Source organism: Camellia sinensis, chromosome 1, assembly GCF_055761805.1.
Source record: "Camellia sinensis isolate YWXY chromosome 1, ASM5576180v1, whole genome shotgun sequence".
Lineage (NCBI taxonomy): Eukaryota > Viridiplantae > Streptophyta > Magnoliopsida > Ericales > Theaceae > Camellia > Camellia sinensis.
The window spans coordinates 110,422,705-110,439,616 of record NC_138961.1 but is presented as its reverse complement, the minus strand read 5'-3'; the positions used below and the strand labels follow the sequence as shown (position 1 = coordinate 110,439,616).

General features: G+C 37.1%; 1 protein-coding gene across 4 annotated transcripts in view; it reads right to left on the bottom strand.

The window, feature by feature from the left end:
- The window catches only part of TPP2 (tripeptidyl peptidase ii), an 84,478-nt gene that overhangs the window by 45,648 nt on the left and 21,918 nt on the right, over positions 1-16,912 (bottom strand). For all 4 annotated transcript variants that reach the window (XM_028227716.2, XM_028227717.2, XM_028227718.2 and 1 more), the window contains 10 exons: positions 8,262-8,412; positions 8,042-8,164; positions 6,474-6,557; positions 6,181-6,368; positions 5,810-5,984; positions 5,571-5,692; positions 5,398-5,477; positions 4,922-4,980; positions 2,008-2,162; positions 1,121-1,299 (listed from right to left, as the gene is read on the bottom strand). In XM_028227716.2, the coding sequence (XP_028083517.2) occupies positions 1,121-1,299; positions 2,008-2,162; positions 4,922-4,980; positions 5,398-5,477; positions 5,571-5,692; positions 5,810-5,984; positions 6,181-6,368; positions 6,474-6,557; positions 8,042-8,164; positions 8,262-8,412 (1,316 nt within the window). The remainder of the gene's footprint in view (positions 1-1,120; positions 1,300-2,007; positions 2,163-4,921; positions 4,981-5,397; positions 5,478-5,570; positions 5,693-5,809; positions 5,985-6,180; positions 6,369-6,473; positions 6,558-8,041; positions 8,165-8,261; positions 8,413-16,912) is intronic.

Genomic DNA, 16,912 nt, shown 5'->3' with positions numbered 1-16,912 from the left:
TGTACATATTGAGGGTAGAATGAAGGCAAGGAAAAAAACCGTAAAAAATAAGAAAGACTCCCAACCTAAAATGATTTTCAGGTGATTTGTTTTTATTGGGCACTGCAATCCTTCATAAAGCTGTCATGTATTCTCAATTATATAATACTACTTGAGAATACATGACCATTGACAAAAGAAAATTTGAAACTGTGATGAATTCGATCTGTAAGCAGTTCAAGTATTCACAATTGAGAACCTTCAAGTAACAACTAAAATAAATAAATAAATAAATGCAATCTAATATGAACCTCTGCAAAGAATTCAATCAATTTGATTCCATATCCAACATACTGACAATTTTTGTTAAATTCTCTGAAGAAAGTCTCATAACCTACAAATGTGACACTTGGAAAGAGCTTTTTATGGAAAACCATAAACAACCACCGAAGGATTACTGGTCCACTAAGTTTGTCTCCATGTGAAACACTTAACTAAAACTTGCTCAAATATAATTTTCCAATCAGAGAAGTGCCAATGACAAACAAGGGTGCCAATCGATGAACCATAGTCTAAGCAGCTAGTTCAATTCGACAACGAATAACTCAAATAAATAAATAATCAGCAGATAAAAAATATAACACACACAAACATTAGATATTCAATCTCTGAAACACTAATTGCAGATTTCATCTTCATCACTTTCTATATCATAATTGGATTTATCAAACAAAAGAAACAAGCCTAAAAAAGAGAGTTCAATTACATCAGGCGAAGCAATTGACGTTCAAGGGAAATACAATCATTAATTTGTGTTTGACATAGCATTCATTAACATTCCATCTTGCTTTTCACTGACATTTGAGTTTATACCATGGCCCATATCAGTTTTTCAACTTCCCAGACATCATATTGACTTTCTAGTGTAATTTGGGCTAACAAAACTATATGATTCACACAAACAGATTACCTACAAGTTGATTACCTTCAATAAGTATTTTCGCATACAAACATTTTAACACGACCATGACATAGAATGCAAGAACAATGTTAAGTTGTTGAGAAGTGCAAGTTGTCATGGAGGATAAATAATTGCTAGAATAATTAATATTAATTTGCAAATTGACACCACAATAATCACCTGGAAGAAATGTCATCCCTGAAAATGAAAGTAGTGCAGGTCGATTTTTCACAGCCATCGCCTTTGTTATAGTAACAGGGATTCTGAAAACGGGACCACGCCATGGGGCTTTGCAATCAATCCCACACAGTTCATAATAGTGTAAACCATCACTCAGATTGGTAGGATCTACAACTATGCTGAAAAAGAAGGGGAAATAACGTGTTAATATTCACTAACATCAGCAGGTGATAACAAATAATGTTTGGTACAGAAATAATATCAATAATAATAATAATATAGCAGTAATAAAATAAGAAGAAATATCCAAGCATTGATGAGTCATCACAGTATAATGGTAGCCAATAGCCATGAACAATTTGAAGAAATTCCTTCATCACACTACACAATGGCTTTGGCTCTCATTGGAGAGAACATACCCCAAAGAATCATCCAAGCCAATGTTCTCAAACACAGGGACATGAAGGTGTATTGCAGCCTCATGGCAAGGCCCACCAATCCTGCAAATTTAGACCAAATAATCCAAGATGTGGCCCTCAGTGCCTGATTCAGCCTAACCAAATTGTGGGCCGTCTTTTCACAAGCTTGATAGCATACCCCTCTTTAAGGCACACATGAGTGCACAGGTATGCACACAATAACATCTATTGTTATTAAAATATAATTGTTCAGTCAATGCTCAAGCGACATTTGAAAGTAAGATTACAAAAATAACAAGTACAAGCATGCTTCACGAGTCTCACGTTAACCTTACGAATTATTGACATTTCCTAAAATCGACATCAACACATGGTACGGCCTATCTTCTGGCATTTCCACTTCCAACCATCACCGTAATAGTATATGAGTGCTTATGCAGAAGATTAGTCAAGTTGAAGCTGACTTACTTGAAGCTGCGGCCGTTATGAGTGAGAAGGAGATACTCAGGAGCTTTCACAAATTCCTTTCCACTAGAATGCAACTCAATACACTCTTCAAAGGGAACCAACTGCTCTAAATTGCTAGCATCATCATGGAACTTTGGTTCAACTTGCACCGTCCACTGCATGTAGTCACATTAGGCGCTAAAAGATACAAGTCAACAACAAAGAAAATATGGACAACAGAAATACTTTTCCCTACAGGTCAAAAGACCATAATTTCAGTAGAAATGATGGCTAGGCAAGTCTTAATGAACATTCCATTTATGCATATACAACAAATGCAACGCCATTGGCATCCTATATGGCTTTCTTTCCTTGTGTGACCTCACTAACATGCATAGCAGTTGCAATTACCAAATTCACTGATGAATTAAAAGAAACTATAGGTAATAGGGAAAAAAGTGGTGTAGCACAACATAAACCAAACCAAGCCTTAAGTCCCCATCAAATGGGATCGACTACATGAATCCTTCTTCTCCATTAGGCTCTATCAAGGGCTACTTGGTTAGTCAAATTAAGGAGATTCATATCTCTATTTACTACACTAACCCACATCAATCTAGGTCTGCCCCTTCCCCTACCATTTCCATCTACTGTAACTGTGTCGCATCTCCTCACTACTACCTCTGTTGGTCTCCGTTGTATATGACCAAACTATCTCAACCTATTCTCTCTCAACTTATTTTATATCGGTCCTACCCATTCACAAATATACTCATTCTTAACTCGATCTTTTCTAGTCTTGCCACACATTCATTTTAGCAACCTCATCTCAGCAACACTCATCTTATCTATATGTTGTTTCTTAGTTGCCCAACATTTCATCCCATACAACATTGCTGCTGGTGTAACACAGCGTATTCTACAAATATTTGTACTTAAGAAAATTATTTGAAACGGGTAAAATCACTAACAAGCTAACAATGGTACGCCTATATGGCCTTATTTTGCAAATGGCATCTACAAAATGATACTAGTTGACACTTGAGAAAAAGTAATTGAAACAAAAAAGTCATCAGTAATTAGTAAGATAGATTCTTAATTATTTGAATTTTGATGAATACTATTATGTTAGATTGCCAACAAGTCATTTGCGGAGTATCAATGATGCAGCATAAACACAACTCCATAAGGAATAATCCCAATTAATTGGGTTCAGCTACATGGACGCATGTTCTTCGGGAGGCTCAGTTGAAAGCCATATTTTCAACTAAAATTAAGTCAATCGCATCCTTTTCACCACCTCAGTCTATATCCTCAACTTTCCCCATCCTTTTGGACTTCCATTTCAATAACATCACCGCTCTTTCCCAACATGTAGTTAGAGTCTACACTTCCCATGGCCAAATTATCTTTTGGTTGACCTCTGCTCAATTTATCTTCACATCTAGCATCTCAAAATGCATTCATGACTTGTCACACTACTCATCCATCTCAACATACTTATTTCAACTTCTCTCAGTTTTTCGATAATATTATTCCTTTACAACTCAACATTTTATACCATACAACATAGTTGATCTTATAATTGTCCCACATAACTATCCCTTCAACTTAGCAAGAATTTCACTACAACAAAAAATCCCAACACACTATCCACTAGAAAACAAAACAATTTCACGTCAGGTCCTGTTTTTCTCCTTTTCATTTTTCTCCTAATTCCAAATTCATATAATATGATGCTAGGAGACCCTTGAATCCCTAGTGCTTGTCTCCATTGATTTTTCTTAATCTAAGTTTACTTGTCTTCAGTTATAATGCATTATAATTACTTGCTCCACTTTCTAGTGGAACAAATTCACTGTTTTTATTCTCTACACACTAATAGGAATTATACATAGCATCAACCATTCCATGTGGTTTGACCTCGGATTCACTAAGAAATTATTACTTGTGATAACCTACACTTAGGGTTTGCAATCATTTTGTCGTAATATAAAGACATAAAGAAAACAGTATAAATCTTTTTTCGTCTCTCTTTTTTCCTTTTAATAAGCTTTTGGCCTGAGTCAAAGTGATGCAGAACGTGATATGGAGATTATATTTATGTGTAATTTTATATTTATGTTTATTTATTTTGTATTCATATTTTAATTAGGATCTTACGATATTTAGTTTATTTATTTTATTAGAGAATAGGTTTCCAAATAATGTTATGATTTAGTTTCCTATTTGTAATTAGGGTTTCCTATGTTACCTATATATATGGCTTTATGTAATACTTTTAAGTTAGCTTTGAGAATAATAATATTGAGTTAAGGTTGTGGCCCATTTTTTATATTAGGATTTTGACCCATCTTCTTCTTCTTTCTCTATTCTTACTCTTCTTGATAAATTTGATCTTTTCTTTTGGATCAATTATTATCCATAATTTATGATTATGGAATCAATTAGTTTGTCAAACAGATTTCTTGATAGCCGTTCTACATCACTAAGGTTTGGTCTCATGGGTCATGACATCTATCCCATTAGCAAACATAAATATGATGCAAGACAAGAATGCATAATGATGAAGAAAAGGGGGGAAAAAATGCATTCTTGAGAAATTAAAGATAGCAAAAATGAACTATAAACAAGATTGATCTTAATTGAATAGTGAAAATTCAAAAAGTGACTCAAAAGTAAACAAGTTAAGCATATCCATAAAGTAAATCATTTTAGGAGTATTTGGAAACTCACTAAGGCCATTTTTGGATCATGAATTTAGGTAGAGATTTCAAAAAAGAAAGGAACAGGTGAGGACATGTAAATGAAATATAAGCTGGTTTTTTTTTCTCTATTTCCCTTGCCTTTTTCTTCCCTACCCAAATCCATGATTCAAACACAACCTAAGAAACATAATAATTACATCAAAGTCCCCACATGTTTATGTTCTCACCTCCGTTGATTGTTGGCAAGCACTAGCCTCCCGTAGATAGATGCCTCGTGATGTAGGGGCTGAACAAAAAATTCATTATGACCAAAAGGTTAATTTCATTCAAGAAAGACCACACACAATTAATCGAAGCGACTAGAAAAGCCTCGGTCACTAATGAATCAATTGCAGAATCCTTCGTGTACCCATAAAATATGGACTTGACTCTAGTCATTAGAAGGCTATAATATATTCAAAATCACTAAATTTCCACATATTTGTGTTAAAAGAAAGAAAAGAAGAACAAGCAAAAAATAAAATAAAAAAAGACACTCTACCCACATGTATTTTTTGGTAAGATTTGCATTTGCATGTATAATGCACAAACATTCTTCCATAACTTTACCACTAACATGCAACACAGACTATAAGTAATGGACGCATAATGATCAGAATACAGATGTGTGCGTGCAGGATAGATTAAGAAATACTTCACTCACTTGATTTACCAGCTTGATTTATCTTTATTTGATATCTAACACATGGGACTTTATGCAACTTCTGAATATATTCGTGTGCCCTGTCACGCAATTAATTATAAACATACATCTCAGCTTACAAGGTCCATTCTATTTTCAATTAAAAGACAAAGGCCAAGATTAGCAAATCTAACTTGTCAACTTGCATAAGCCCCTGCCCAGTGGTTAGTTTATCTTCTGGCAAAACACCAACAGGGATAGATGAATTCTCAAGAGCTTCCCTTACAATGTATGGACTCACTGGAATGCCCTCGGCCTGATCCAGCAAACATTCTATGCTTATATGTTGTCGATGATAAAAAGAAACAATGTAGATGACACTAAGAGAGGGAGTTAAAAGAAACAAAAGCAAAGGAAAGAAAATCATAATAACCTTCATGGCACTAACGAGTAAAGCAACTCCGCCACAAGCAGAGGGAGATGCCATTGAAGTTCCGTTCATAAGCATACGTCGTTGAAGCGTCCATGTAGGGACAGGAGCCACTGCCCCACCAGGAGCGCTTATACAGACTCCAAGATCCCCATCAACAGTTGGTCCTCTGCTAGACCTGTATTCAGCAAATTATAGTGCGATTCAAATGCCAAAATTGAAAATAACTACAATAACAGCAAGTACAATAATAATATCCTGAATGAACAACCTCGAGAAAGGACTCCACTTATAAGCTAAAAGTACAAAACAAAACATTAACTGCTCACTGATCAGAAAATTCAAAAATTGCCTTCATAATGAAGTTACCATACCAGGTGTATTCAAGCCCTTCAGAAGGAGGTTCAACTACACAGTGAGCTCCAGCAGCCATAGCTGGAGAGACATATGCACCAACTCCTATTATGCTTGAAGTGGTACCACCAGGTGCACCCACAGTACTCAATGCTGGGCCACTGTTGCCAGCACTACTGACAAATATTAGACGATGCTTGTTCACCACCTAAATGTTCAACCACGGTGTTATCTATAGAATCAATAGCGCACAAAATATAAAACGAAAAGATATAGAGCAATCACACCAAAATTGCAAGGGTAGTATTGTTACTTCATCAACGAGGTCAACAAAACGTCCATAATCAGGCAACAATGTTGGTTCACCATAACTCATGTTGATGAGGTCGCATTTGTGCTGTAAATAAACCAACTGGCATCGTTAAGAAATAATGGACATCCCCTTATGTTCCCAGTAATCAAATTTTAACATCCTCATTTAGGCTTAACTAATATCACGCATATGCCAATTTCCATTAATTTACTTAACATATGATTGTGTTGCATGAAACAACACATGATACGATCCAAATAAAAGACAAAAAATAATAATAATCACAAAGCACAAAAAAGGAAAACAAGAAAACCATAAAGAACATCTCGAAAGAATATAACAAATGCCAATTCCAAGCATTGATTTGATGCTTGTGAGGAGGCATAATTAATGCCTCACTAAAATGTTCAGTACTGAACTTCAATCATTTCCAAAAACCTTTGAAATATACAAACAGAACCCACTTTCTATCAAAATGACATCTGAGGTGATAGGGTACTTGAATAAGCCAATTTCTTATGCCATATCTTGATTGCCAAGATCAGGCTATTAAGCACAAATTTCAGTTTAAGTTCGAGGGAAGCCTCGTTGTGCAAATAAAAACTAGAGGTCAAGTGATGCAACCTAGTTGATGCAAGATTCAAATCAAGCTGTCAACGGAGTGGTAAAATTTTTATTAACAGTGTTTTCTTGATTATATTGCTGTATTTTCTTATTTTCAGATATTTTTGGTGTTCTAGTGATGGAATCTTGGGATAAAATTGTTGACGTAATGAATAGATGATGAATTAGGGTTTTGTACAGCTAATAAAATGGGCATACTCAGAGAAGGGAAGAATGAATTGGTGTTTTGGAATGAATAAAAATTAAATATTTGGATGAGCTAAGCTAAGCCCCTCTCTCTCTCTTTCTTCCTATATGCTTTCTTCTTTTCTCTTCTACATCACCATCTCTATCTCTCACTCTATGTGGAGAAAAAAAAAAATCAGCATGTATATTGGTCTGTCATGTGTTTAACAAAATACTTGTGAAGACTGGGCTACATCAATAATTCCATGCCCAGTCTACTTTTCCAGCACCTCAAAAAATGAGGAACTGACACTAGATAATGCCTTTGTTATCTCAATGTTCAAGATATAGTGTAGAATACAAATACGCTCTACTAATTTATCAAAAATAATAAAGATATATCCAATCCAATCCAAACCAAACCAAACCAAACAAAACATGAAGGAAATTGAGTTCCTAATATCTAAAGAACCATATAACATCGAACGTACAAGAGTTGCAAACAAACTTTTATTCATTGCAAAAATAATTGTCAAATAGTCATTTTTCACTCCCTGAACCATAAGAATTTGGTACAGAATCCAACAAATATGCAGTAAAAACTAGACATATGACCACTCCATATTTTTGAAGACCTACAACATCCATTTTCTTGAGAATCTTAGATATTCAACAAAGCAGTAATAATTACCAGAAAACTCTTAACAAGGCAAAAAAAAGATCCCAACTGCTACTAATCTCATATAAGTCTATTCCTAAACCAGACGAAAAAGACATACCTCCACCGCAGCTATCAGTGCACGTGTCAAGCCTGTTCCAGTTTCCATTGAACCTAAGCGTGCATCTCCAATTTTACACGAAATTAACTGTGCTCCTGGTGCAACTCCATTCAGCAGAGGTTCCTATGCATATTATACCAAATTTCAAAAGGTAATATTGTTTCTTGTGATAAGAATGTAACACAAGGTTTAAATCTTTATCAATGGTCTACAACTTTACCTTTGGGTGGAAAGCCGAAGCAATACCAGCAACATGAGTGCCATGGGGAGAGCAGTCTGTTACAATACTTAAAATATTCCCTTTATCATATACATTAGCAACGAATGAACAAGCATCAAGACTGCTGAAAACACCAAATTTTCGTTCAACCCTGAAAAGTTTGTTCAATAAAATCCGTTAAACAGTATAGAAATCTGAAGACAATAAAAATGTTTATTACAGCTCCAGAAATGGATGCGGTAGTAAAAAATTATATGAATTTATTTTATTTAATTGAGCATATACCACTTGATATAACACAATGGCACAAAAAATAATTCATGTGGTCTTCACAAAAAATAATCCGAACCATCCAACGGACCCGATCCAAACCGCCCAGCCTGAGCCCACTACGGACGGTTTCGTCATTGTATCGGACAGCAACGGTTGGAATTCATAAAATTAGTTCAAATTTCGGTCGGCCATCGAATTCAATAGAGAATTATTCATTCAACCCAACCGGTCCAAATTATTTGTATGTACATATATAATGATCATTACAGGCCACACAATGCTGCCCCATTTCTTGATAAATTGAACTTTGTCTTCCCAAGGCGAAGGTTGTACACTTCCCTCACAGCAATAATTATTTCAACTCTTTCCAATTCAAAACTTTCTTCACTTCCCAAGACAATCTATCCCATCCACACAATTCACTCATCTCTCTCACTCTCTATCTTACTGTCCCTCTCTCACTCACTGACCTTTCATCTCTCTCTCTCTCTCTCTCAGAGACCCTTCATCTTCCCCCCCCCCTCTCACAAACCCTTCATCTTTCCTCTCTCTCTCCATCTCACCCTCTCATTACTCTCTCTACAAACCCTTCGACTCTATTCTCTCTCTTTCTCAGACCCTTCGTCTCTTTTCTTCTCTCTCTGTTACAGACCCTCAACCCTTAACCCTTTCATCTCTCTTCTCTTTCACCCTTTCACTCTCGTCTCCCTCTTACTCTCTCTCAACCCCTTCTGTCTTTGAACCATTTCTTAATTTATCAAGTCTACCAAAACCCTTGTGGCAAAGTACATGGATTGATGAAGATGAAGATGAAGATGACTGATGAAATTTCACACAAAAAAGCTTAAGCTTTATCTTAATCTCTCTAAACCAATGACCAGCCACAACACTCATGCATGGTGGCATGGTCTTTGCAATTGGGGTGTGCCTTCTGTCCCTATTTTTTCTTTTTTTCCATTCTATAGGATCTGGCTGTATGAGAATTGTATTTGAATTGAATCAATTTTTTGGGTGAATAGAATTGAATCATTATCATTATATAAATATGAGTTGTATATATCTTTGATTTCAGGTATGTTTACATGCTAAGAGCGGCATAAAGAAAAAGAAATGGGTGCTGAATCGCCTGCCCAGTCCGACCACCAAACCAAATGGTTTGGCTTGGTGATTTCGAACATTGTGACAGTCGACACTGGGTGATGACTTTTCAAACCTGACATGTTTGATTCGGTGGATAGGCTAGGGATGAACCCAACCCCGACCAACCCGAAAACACCCCTACCCACTAGTGTGGGACAAAAGGCATAATTTTTTTGGTTTACAGCTCCAAATATGAACAAAAAAACTGACAGTACAGGAATATACAAAGATCAGGGCATCACATATTGTTTTCCACCATAAATATGTATGCATAGACACAAATATATGTGCTCATGTCTTAGTGCATAAACCTCCTACTGTGGTGACAAGTCCACTCCAGAATCACAATTCCGATATTCAAAGGCAGAATCAAGTTAGAATCTCATTCCCATAGAAAAAAACTGCATTCCCAACTAGAACTGAACCTCTCAAATGTATGAATCTCAACGAAACAGAAGTGTAGCTACCAGCCAATAAACAATTGTAAAAGCCATCAAATTATACAAACAAATTAACTCAAATTTATTACAATACTTTGTATCTACATTATATTTATTTATATTTCAAAAGCCAATTTGCCAACTTACAGTAGACACCTAAATGCACAAACGATGACACACAACACATCTTAGACACGCCGAAACGTCAATTTTCAAAAAAGAATTAAAATTTTATAATTTTACAAATTGATAATGCCTCACATATATGAATAATTTAATGAACAATATGTAACACAACACTAATTACATTAAAAAGTTACATATTTCATAACTTAAACATCAAGATATCATTCATGTAACAAACTAACAATTACATTTTAAAGAATGCAAAATAATTATATAACATTGTAATACACATGATGTATTTATCTTATAAATATTTCAAAACATATTTAAAGTGCATAAGTTGTGGTTTGAAGAGTGTAAAACATTGTTGTCATGAATGGATTCATCACATAGGACGTGTTTGGACGGTTCAATAAGTGTTGCCAAAGTGTCACCAATGTATCTAATATTATGAATTCGATTTTTTATTTAAGACACAATAAAGAAGTGTCAGACATGCTTTTAGGAGTGTCTGACACAGGCGTATGACACGACATGCTTCTTTTGCAAAAGTGTCTGTGCTTCTTAGGTTGCACCAAGTCTCTCTTAAGGGAGGCCTTGGGTTCCATTCTTATGAGTAGAATGGGAGAGCAGGATTTTTTTAAAAGGTGTATGTGCGTGAGTTTCAACTCCCCCGAGCTGCTAATCTAACAACTAACCACTGACTTTTGCCGATCCAAAAAATAAAAATAAAAAAAAGTTGCATCAATCTCAAATATTTATTAATATTTTAACATATATACTACAATTAAGCAAAAATATATATTTATTACAATTCATTAATATATTATAAAGGAATGCTAAAGACCCACAATTTAATAAACACAATGACCTAGCAAGGAGTTGAGCCATAAATTATTGACACATAACATGTCATGCCATTATGGGTAAATTGTGGATCACAATCTTTTTCCTATATTATATATAAAGTATAAAACACTCCAACAAGCACTCCGGACCTTTCAACGTGCCCTCGACCCACCCCCTCTTCGTGCAATGAAAGCTCAATGATGCAAAATGTGCATGCATGGAGATTTGTCTTGAGTATTTATTTATTTTCTAGTTTAATTTAAGTTTAATTAATAGTCTTATTTTGGTTAAGAACTTTATTATATTTGCTTCCTATTATACTAGGATTTAGCTTACTAAGTTGATTGAGTTTTATCAACACTCTAGATTATGATTCCTATTTTGATTAGGTTTTCTAGCCAATAAATAGTAGGTATTTGCATTGTAATCTTTAGCTTGAAATTAATGAATTGAGAGCGTTCTAGGCTATGGCCTTGTGTTAGGGTTGTGTCCCTCTCCTTCCCCTTCTCCTTTCATATCTTTCTATTTCCCTCTTTCTCTTCTACTACATACTACATCATTTTGGTACCAAAACTCAACTTTGATCTGTCTTTTTGTTTAATCGGCTAGGTTGCCTTCTTCTTGAAACGTCCTAGTTGATCGAACCCAAAAATAAATGAATAAACAAAAATAAAAATAAAAAATTCTATCACTAATTGTTGCCATTGACAACCACAAGCCACTTTGCCGTCAACAACCACTTGTCGAAGTATCCTCATACCCTCGTCAAAGTTCCCAAAAGTGTTCCCTTATAGCCTTGCGTGTTACCAAACCCTAGGGCTCGATCGAGCACCTTGAGGAAGATGACCCACATTCCCTCTCTCAATTGTCGACCAGTAGTCAAGCTATCTAGTTGAGATTCACTCGTAGGTAGACATCGTTGTCGTCTTGATCAACCCTCGCCGTCACTCGCCACCTCATCGATCACCAACTTCAATCTTTTGAGAAGACAACCAAAATGGTAATTGTTTAACCTGTTACCCAACCCTTCAACCCACAGCCCACAACCCAAAACCTCAAACTCAAGTCTTAGCAAACCATATATTTGGCCGAAACCCAGCACACTAGAATACCATAGAAGCCAGACCAGTCCAAAGTCACACAATAACCAGGCCAGCCCTCTCAGCCCACAATTCATATTAAGTGAAGCTTGGCCCGGAATCCACATTAAAACAGGCCAACAACCTCACTAAATTTCAGCCCTAATCATCCTCACAACCTGCAAAACAACACAGACACACTCACGTACCTTTTAAAATAAAATTAAAAAAAATCCTTTTACCCCATTAACCATGTTCACCAACGAAAAGATATACTCAAAATTTGATGCCTTGCATCAAACTGTACAAGTACTTAAGGCCTCCTTGGCACAGACACGATCAACTTTGGATAAGACAAAATCATCTTTTGGATAAAGTTTGTTTTAGAAAATACTTCTAAACCTCCTCAGTGTGCTAGTAAGGACCACGTGGAACCTGTTGACCCAGCAGAGAATTTGGAAATCCAAGAACTTGTTCCCACACATATAATACTCTTACCGAAAGAAGAGCCTCTTGAACCTACAAATGAACTCAACTGGTCAGATCCTATTGATTCTCCACTAACTACTTGGTCACGTTCGAATAAATTGATTTGATTGGTATTGAAAATGTAAAATTTAATGTATAAAGAGAAATAGAGAGAGAATAAATTGTATGTATTATTGATTGATTTATATTGATATATTACAATGATTCATGATTCCTATATATAGAAGAGGGTGAGTGTGTAGTAGGTAAGGAGTAGGTGAAGTGGAGGTGGTAGTGGTGTAGTGGGTTAGGTTTAGTGGAGTAGGTGAGGTGGTAGTGGTGTAGTGGGTTAGGTTTAGTGGAGTAGGTGAGGTGGTAGTGGTGTAGTGGGTTAGGTTTAGTGGAGTAGGTTTAAGTGGGTGAAGTAGGTGATAGGTTTTAACAGCCCCCCGCAAACTCAAGGGGGATAGGAACTAACCAACTTGAGTTTGGAGAGAGTTACAAAACAAGAAAATACATAAAAATAAAAGAGGATAGGTGACACTGTATGGTCGTGTCAGACCATTGGTGAAGACACTGGATGGTGGTGTTATAACGTTGTAGAGGACACGGTATGGGGGTGTCATAACGTTGTAGAGGACACTGTATGGGGGTGTCATAACGTTGTAGAGGACACTGTATGGTGGTGTCATACCAATGTAGAAGACAGTTTATGGGGTCATGTTGGACCGTTGTAGCAGACAATGTTGTGACAGTTGTTGTGACAGTTTACAGAGTCTTGCTGGACCCTTGTAGAAACTAACCGGAATCAATGTCGGGACAGTTTACAGAATCTTGTCGGACCCATGAAGGAGCTAACCGGAATCAATGTCGGGACAGTTTACAGAGTCTTGTCGGACCCCTAAAAAGTCGCACCCTCAAAAGGTGTGCCCAATCTTTCAAAAGGCGTGCCATCAAAAGGCGTGCCCAATCCATAAAAAGACGTGCCATCAAAATGCGTGCTCAATCCATAAAAAGACGTGCCATCAAAAGTTGCGCCCTCAAAAGGCGCACCCACTTCATCAAAAGTCGTGCCCGACAGAAAGCGTCGAGCCATCAAAAGGTGAGCCGGAGACGCGGCGAGGCACGTGAGCGACAGAGTGGCGTGTCGGCCGCGTCGTCAGTGTCAATATAAACCAATGCGGAGGCTGTGCTTGAGGCAGAAGCGAAGACAAAAAAAACCTGGGAAAAAACTTCTGAAAAACTCTTCATTTTCTGAGAGAGATATTCGTTTTTCTGAGAGATTGCCTCTAAGAGCTGCAAATCTTGAAACACTCCCCTTCCGAACATTATCAGTCTGAAATTGCTATTTCGCTGAAACACTCAGCAACCCAAAAAACATGGCCTCTTCTTCCCGTTCAGCTACCCAGAATATGGCCTCTTCATCCCGTGGTCTACTCACTCTCTTTCCCGACCTCAACGAGTCAACAAGAGAGATAACTGGTGCGGAGGCCCGTGAACCTCAACCAAACACGAGTTTTGCTCCGTTGAACTTTCCGATGCGGTCGGTGGAGCAAAGAATGGCAGTGCAGTCGGATGTGGAGGCCAATCAGTATACATTGAAGTCATGTGTGGAAACCATGACTGCGGTTACAAATTTGTCGAACCGGCTGCAGAGTAGGACAAATGAGGTGCAGCAGTTAAACGCCCAACTGGCTCTGCTCCAACGCATGTATAAGGATGCGCGAGCAGAGTTAAGTGTGCTAAAGGCGGAAAATAAGGAGCTGAAGCGGAAGGCCACCGTGATGTTCCGATTTGGAGGTCCACCGTATGCTGTAGTGGAGGAGCAGGAAGGAGGCAACTTGCTTGGTGGTCTAGGAAGCACGGAGGCAACACCGGCAAGGACCACCCAGGACGGAGGCAAGAAGAAAAGACCGGCGGCTGAGTAGAGAAGAAAAATCCCACTGTGGGTGTTGTAGTTTTGTTTTTGTTTGTGTGGGTTTTTTTTTTTTTTTTTTTTTTTTTTATGTAAAAGTGTGATCGGGGTTGATCCCCTGATATGAATAAAATGACAAGGTTGTGGAATGTTGTTGGTGTTATTTTGTGGTGTTGTTTTGTTTAATAAGAAAAATAAAATAAAAGAAAATAATGGATAAAGAAAATAGAGAAAAATATTTGTGGATGGGTGATAAGAAAAACAGCAGATTTTTTTTTTTTTTTTTTTTTTTTTTGGTGGAATATAAAATAAATAATAATAAGAGAATGGAAAACGGGTGATGCTTACTAACAAGGGATAGGGAAAATATATTATAATAAAATATATATATATATTAAAATAAAAGAAAAGGGTGAAAGAACGTGGATGAAATAAATTAAGAGAAAGGAGAGATATGATTAAAGTGGGTTTGAAAGTGGGAAAAGATGAGAGAGAGGGATGTCCAAGAAGCTTGTGCTTTTGATAGTTACACATTACCCAAGCTGTATGTGAAGATGCATGTTACTGTCTTACACTTCTGCAGGCTTGGTATTCTTTGTGGGGCACTTGCAACACGTGACATTGAAAATTGTATTCGAAAATGATGACATCTCCAACATGAAACGTCTTGGAAGCAGCCCAGGCCTTGTAATCAATATTCTCAATGATGGTTCAACCAGCGAAGTCCCCAACCTTGTACACTGCTGCCATTGAAACCTTCAAGCCAGCAAACATGGCTACCAACAACAGAGCCACAGCTCTACACCCCACACCCAAATCCATGGCTAAGAGAGAGAGAGCAAATCGGGAAAAAAAAAGCAGTGACGAGCAGAAAAGCAGCGCCAGAAACGCCAACGACGACGACGAGTAAGAGTACAACCACGGATATGTGAGAGGCGAGGTGAACGGCGATAGAGGCTAGACGATGATGCGGGTGCCGCCGCCGACATAGCGGAGGAGGGGTGTAAGAAAATGTTGAAGAAGTCAAGGTATGTGTAGAAAATAAGCGGAATAGGTTGAGGTCCGGCGGGCGGCCAAGGCGAGGTTGCCGCCCGCCGGTGAAGCGAGAAATACTAAGGTCTTAACCTTGCTCTGATACCATGTAAAATTTAATGTATAAAGAGAAATAGAGAGAGAATAAATTGTATGTATTATTGATTGATTTATATTGATATATTACAATGATTCATGATTCCTATATATAGAAGAGGGTGAGTGTGTAGTAGGTAAGGAGTAGGTGAAGTGGAGGTGGTAGTGGTGTAGTGGGTTAGGTTTAGTGGAGTAGGTGAGGTGGTAGTGGTGTAGTGGGTTAGGTTTAGTGGAGTAGGTGAGGTGGTAGTGGTGTAGTAGGTTAGGTTTAGTGGAGTAGGTTTAAGTGGGTGAAGTAGGTGATAGGTTTTAACAGAAAAAATCTTGTGTATTTAGAGTTTAGTTGATCTTGTCAACACATTGGGCGCCAAAAGTAGTTGGCATAGGAAGACAACAAAGCAAGTCACATATTCAAAGTATTTGATTCTTTGAGGTGGATGAGTTCAATACTTAATGGAGAACTCGAGAATGAGTTCTTTTTCTCAATCAGGGAGAATGACGCAGAACATGCATGCATGGAAATTTGTCTTTAGTATTTATTATTTTTTTATTTTTTTTATTTTCTTATTTAATTTTAGTTTAATTAAGAGTCTTATTTTGGTTAGGAGCTTTGTTAATATTTGCTTCCTTTTATTTTAGGATTTAGTTTCCCAACTTGATTGAGTTTTATTAGGAGTCTAGATTATGATTTAGTTTCCTATTTTGATTAGGTTCTCTAGCCTATAAATATTAGGTATTTGCATAATAATCTTAGCTTGGAATTAATGAATTGAGAGTGTTCTAGGCTGTGTCCTTGTGTTAAGGCTTGTGGCCCTCTTCTTCCAGTATTTCCCTCTCCTTCTTCTACTGCGTACTGCATCACTCGTGCATCATTATTAAATTAGAGAGAATTTATAAAAGGGTTACAAACTGCATATCAACGAGAATGGGGAAATACAAAGATAGATAGTTTTGTTCAAAAATGGAGCAGATATACAAGAAGCATTTCATGGAGTGCCCACCGATAGTTTTGTTCAAAAATGGTGCAGAATGCAGATATACAAGAAGCATTTCATGGAGTGCCCACTATTCATTCAGTTTCATGAATTAGGGTCAGGCCATTACATGCCTCGATGTATTTATTTATTGATGCAGCATAGGGTGAAGATAATGCTGCCCACAGTTGGGTTGTGGCGGCATTAGGGCTAGTGAAGCCTTTAGGATTGGAGTTCCATAAGATAGAGGATGCTTCCT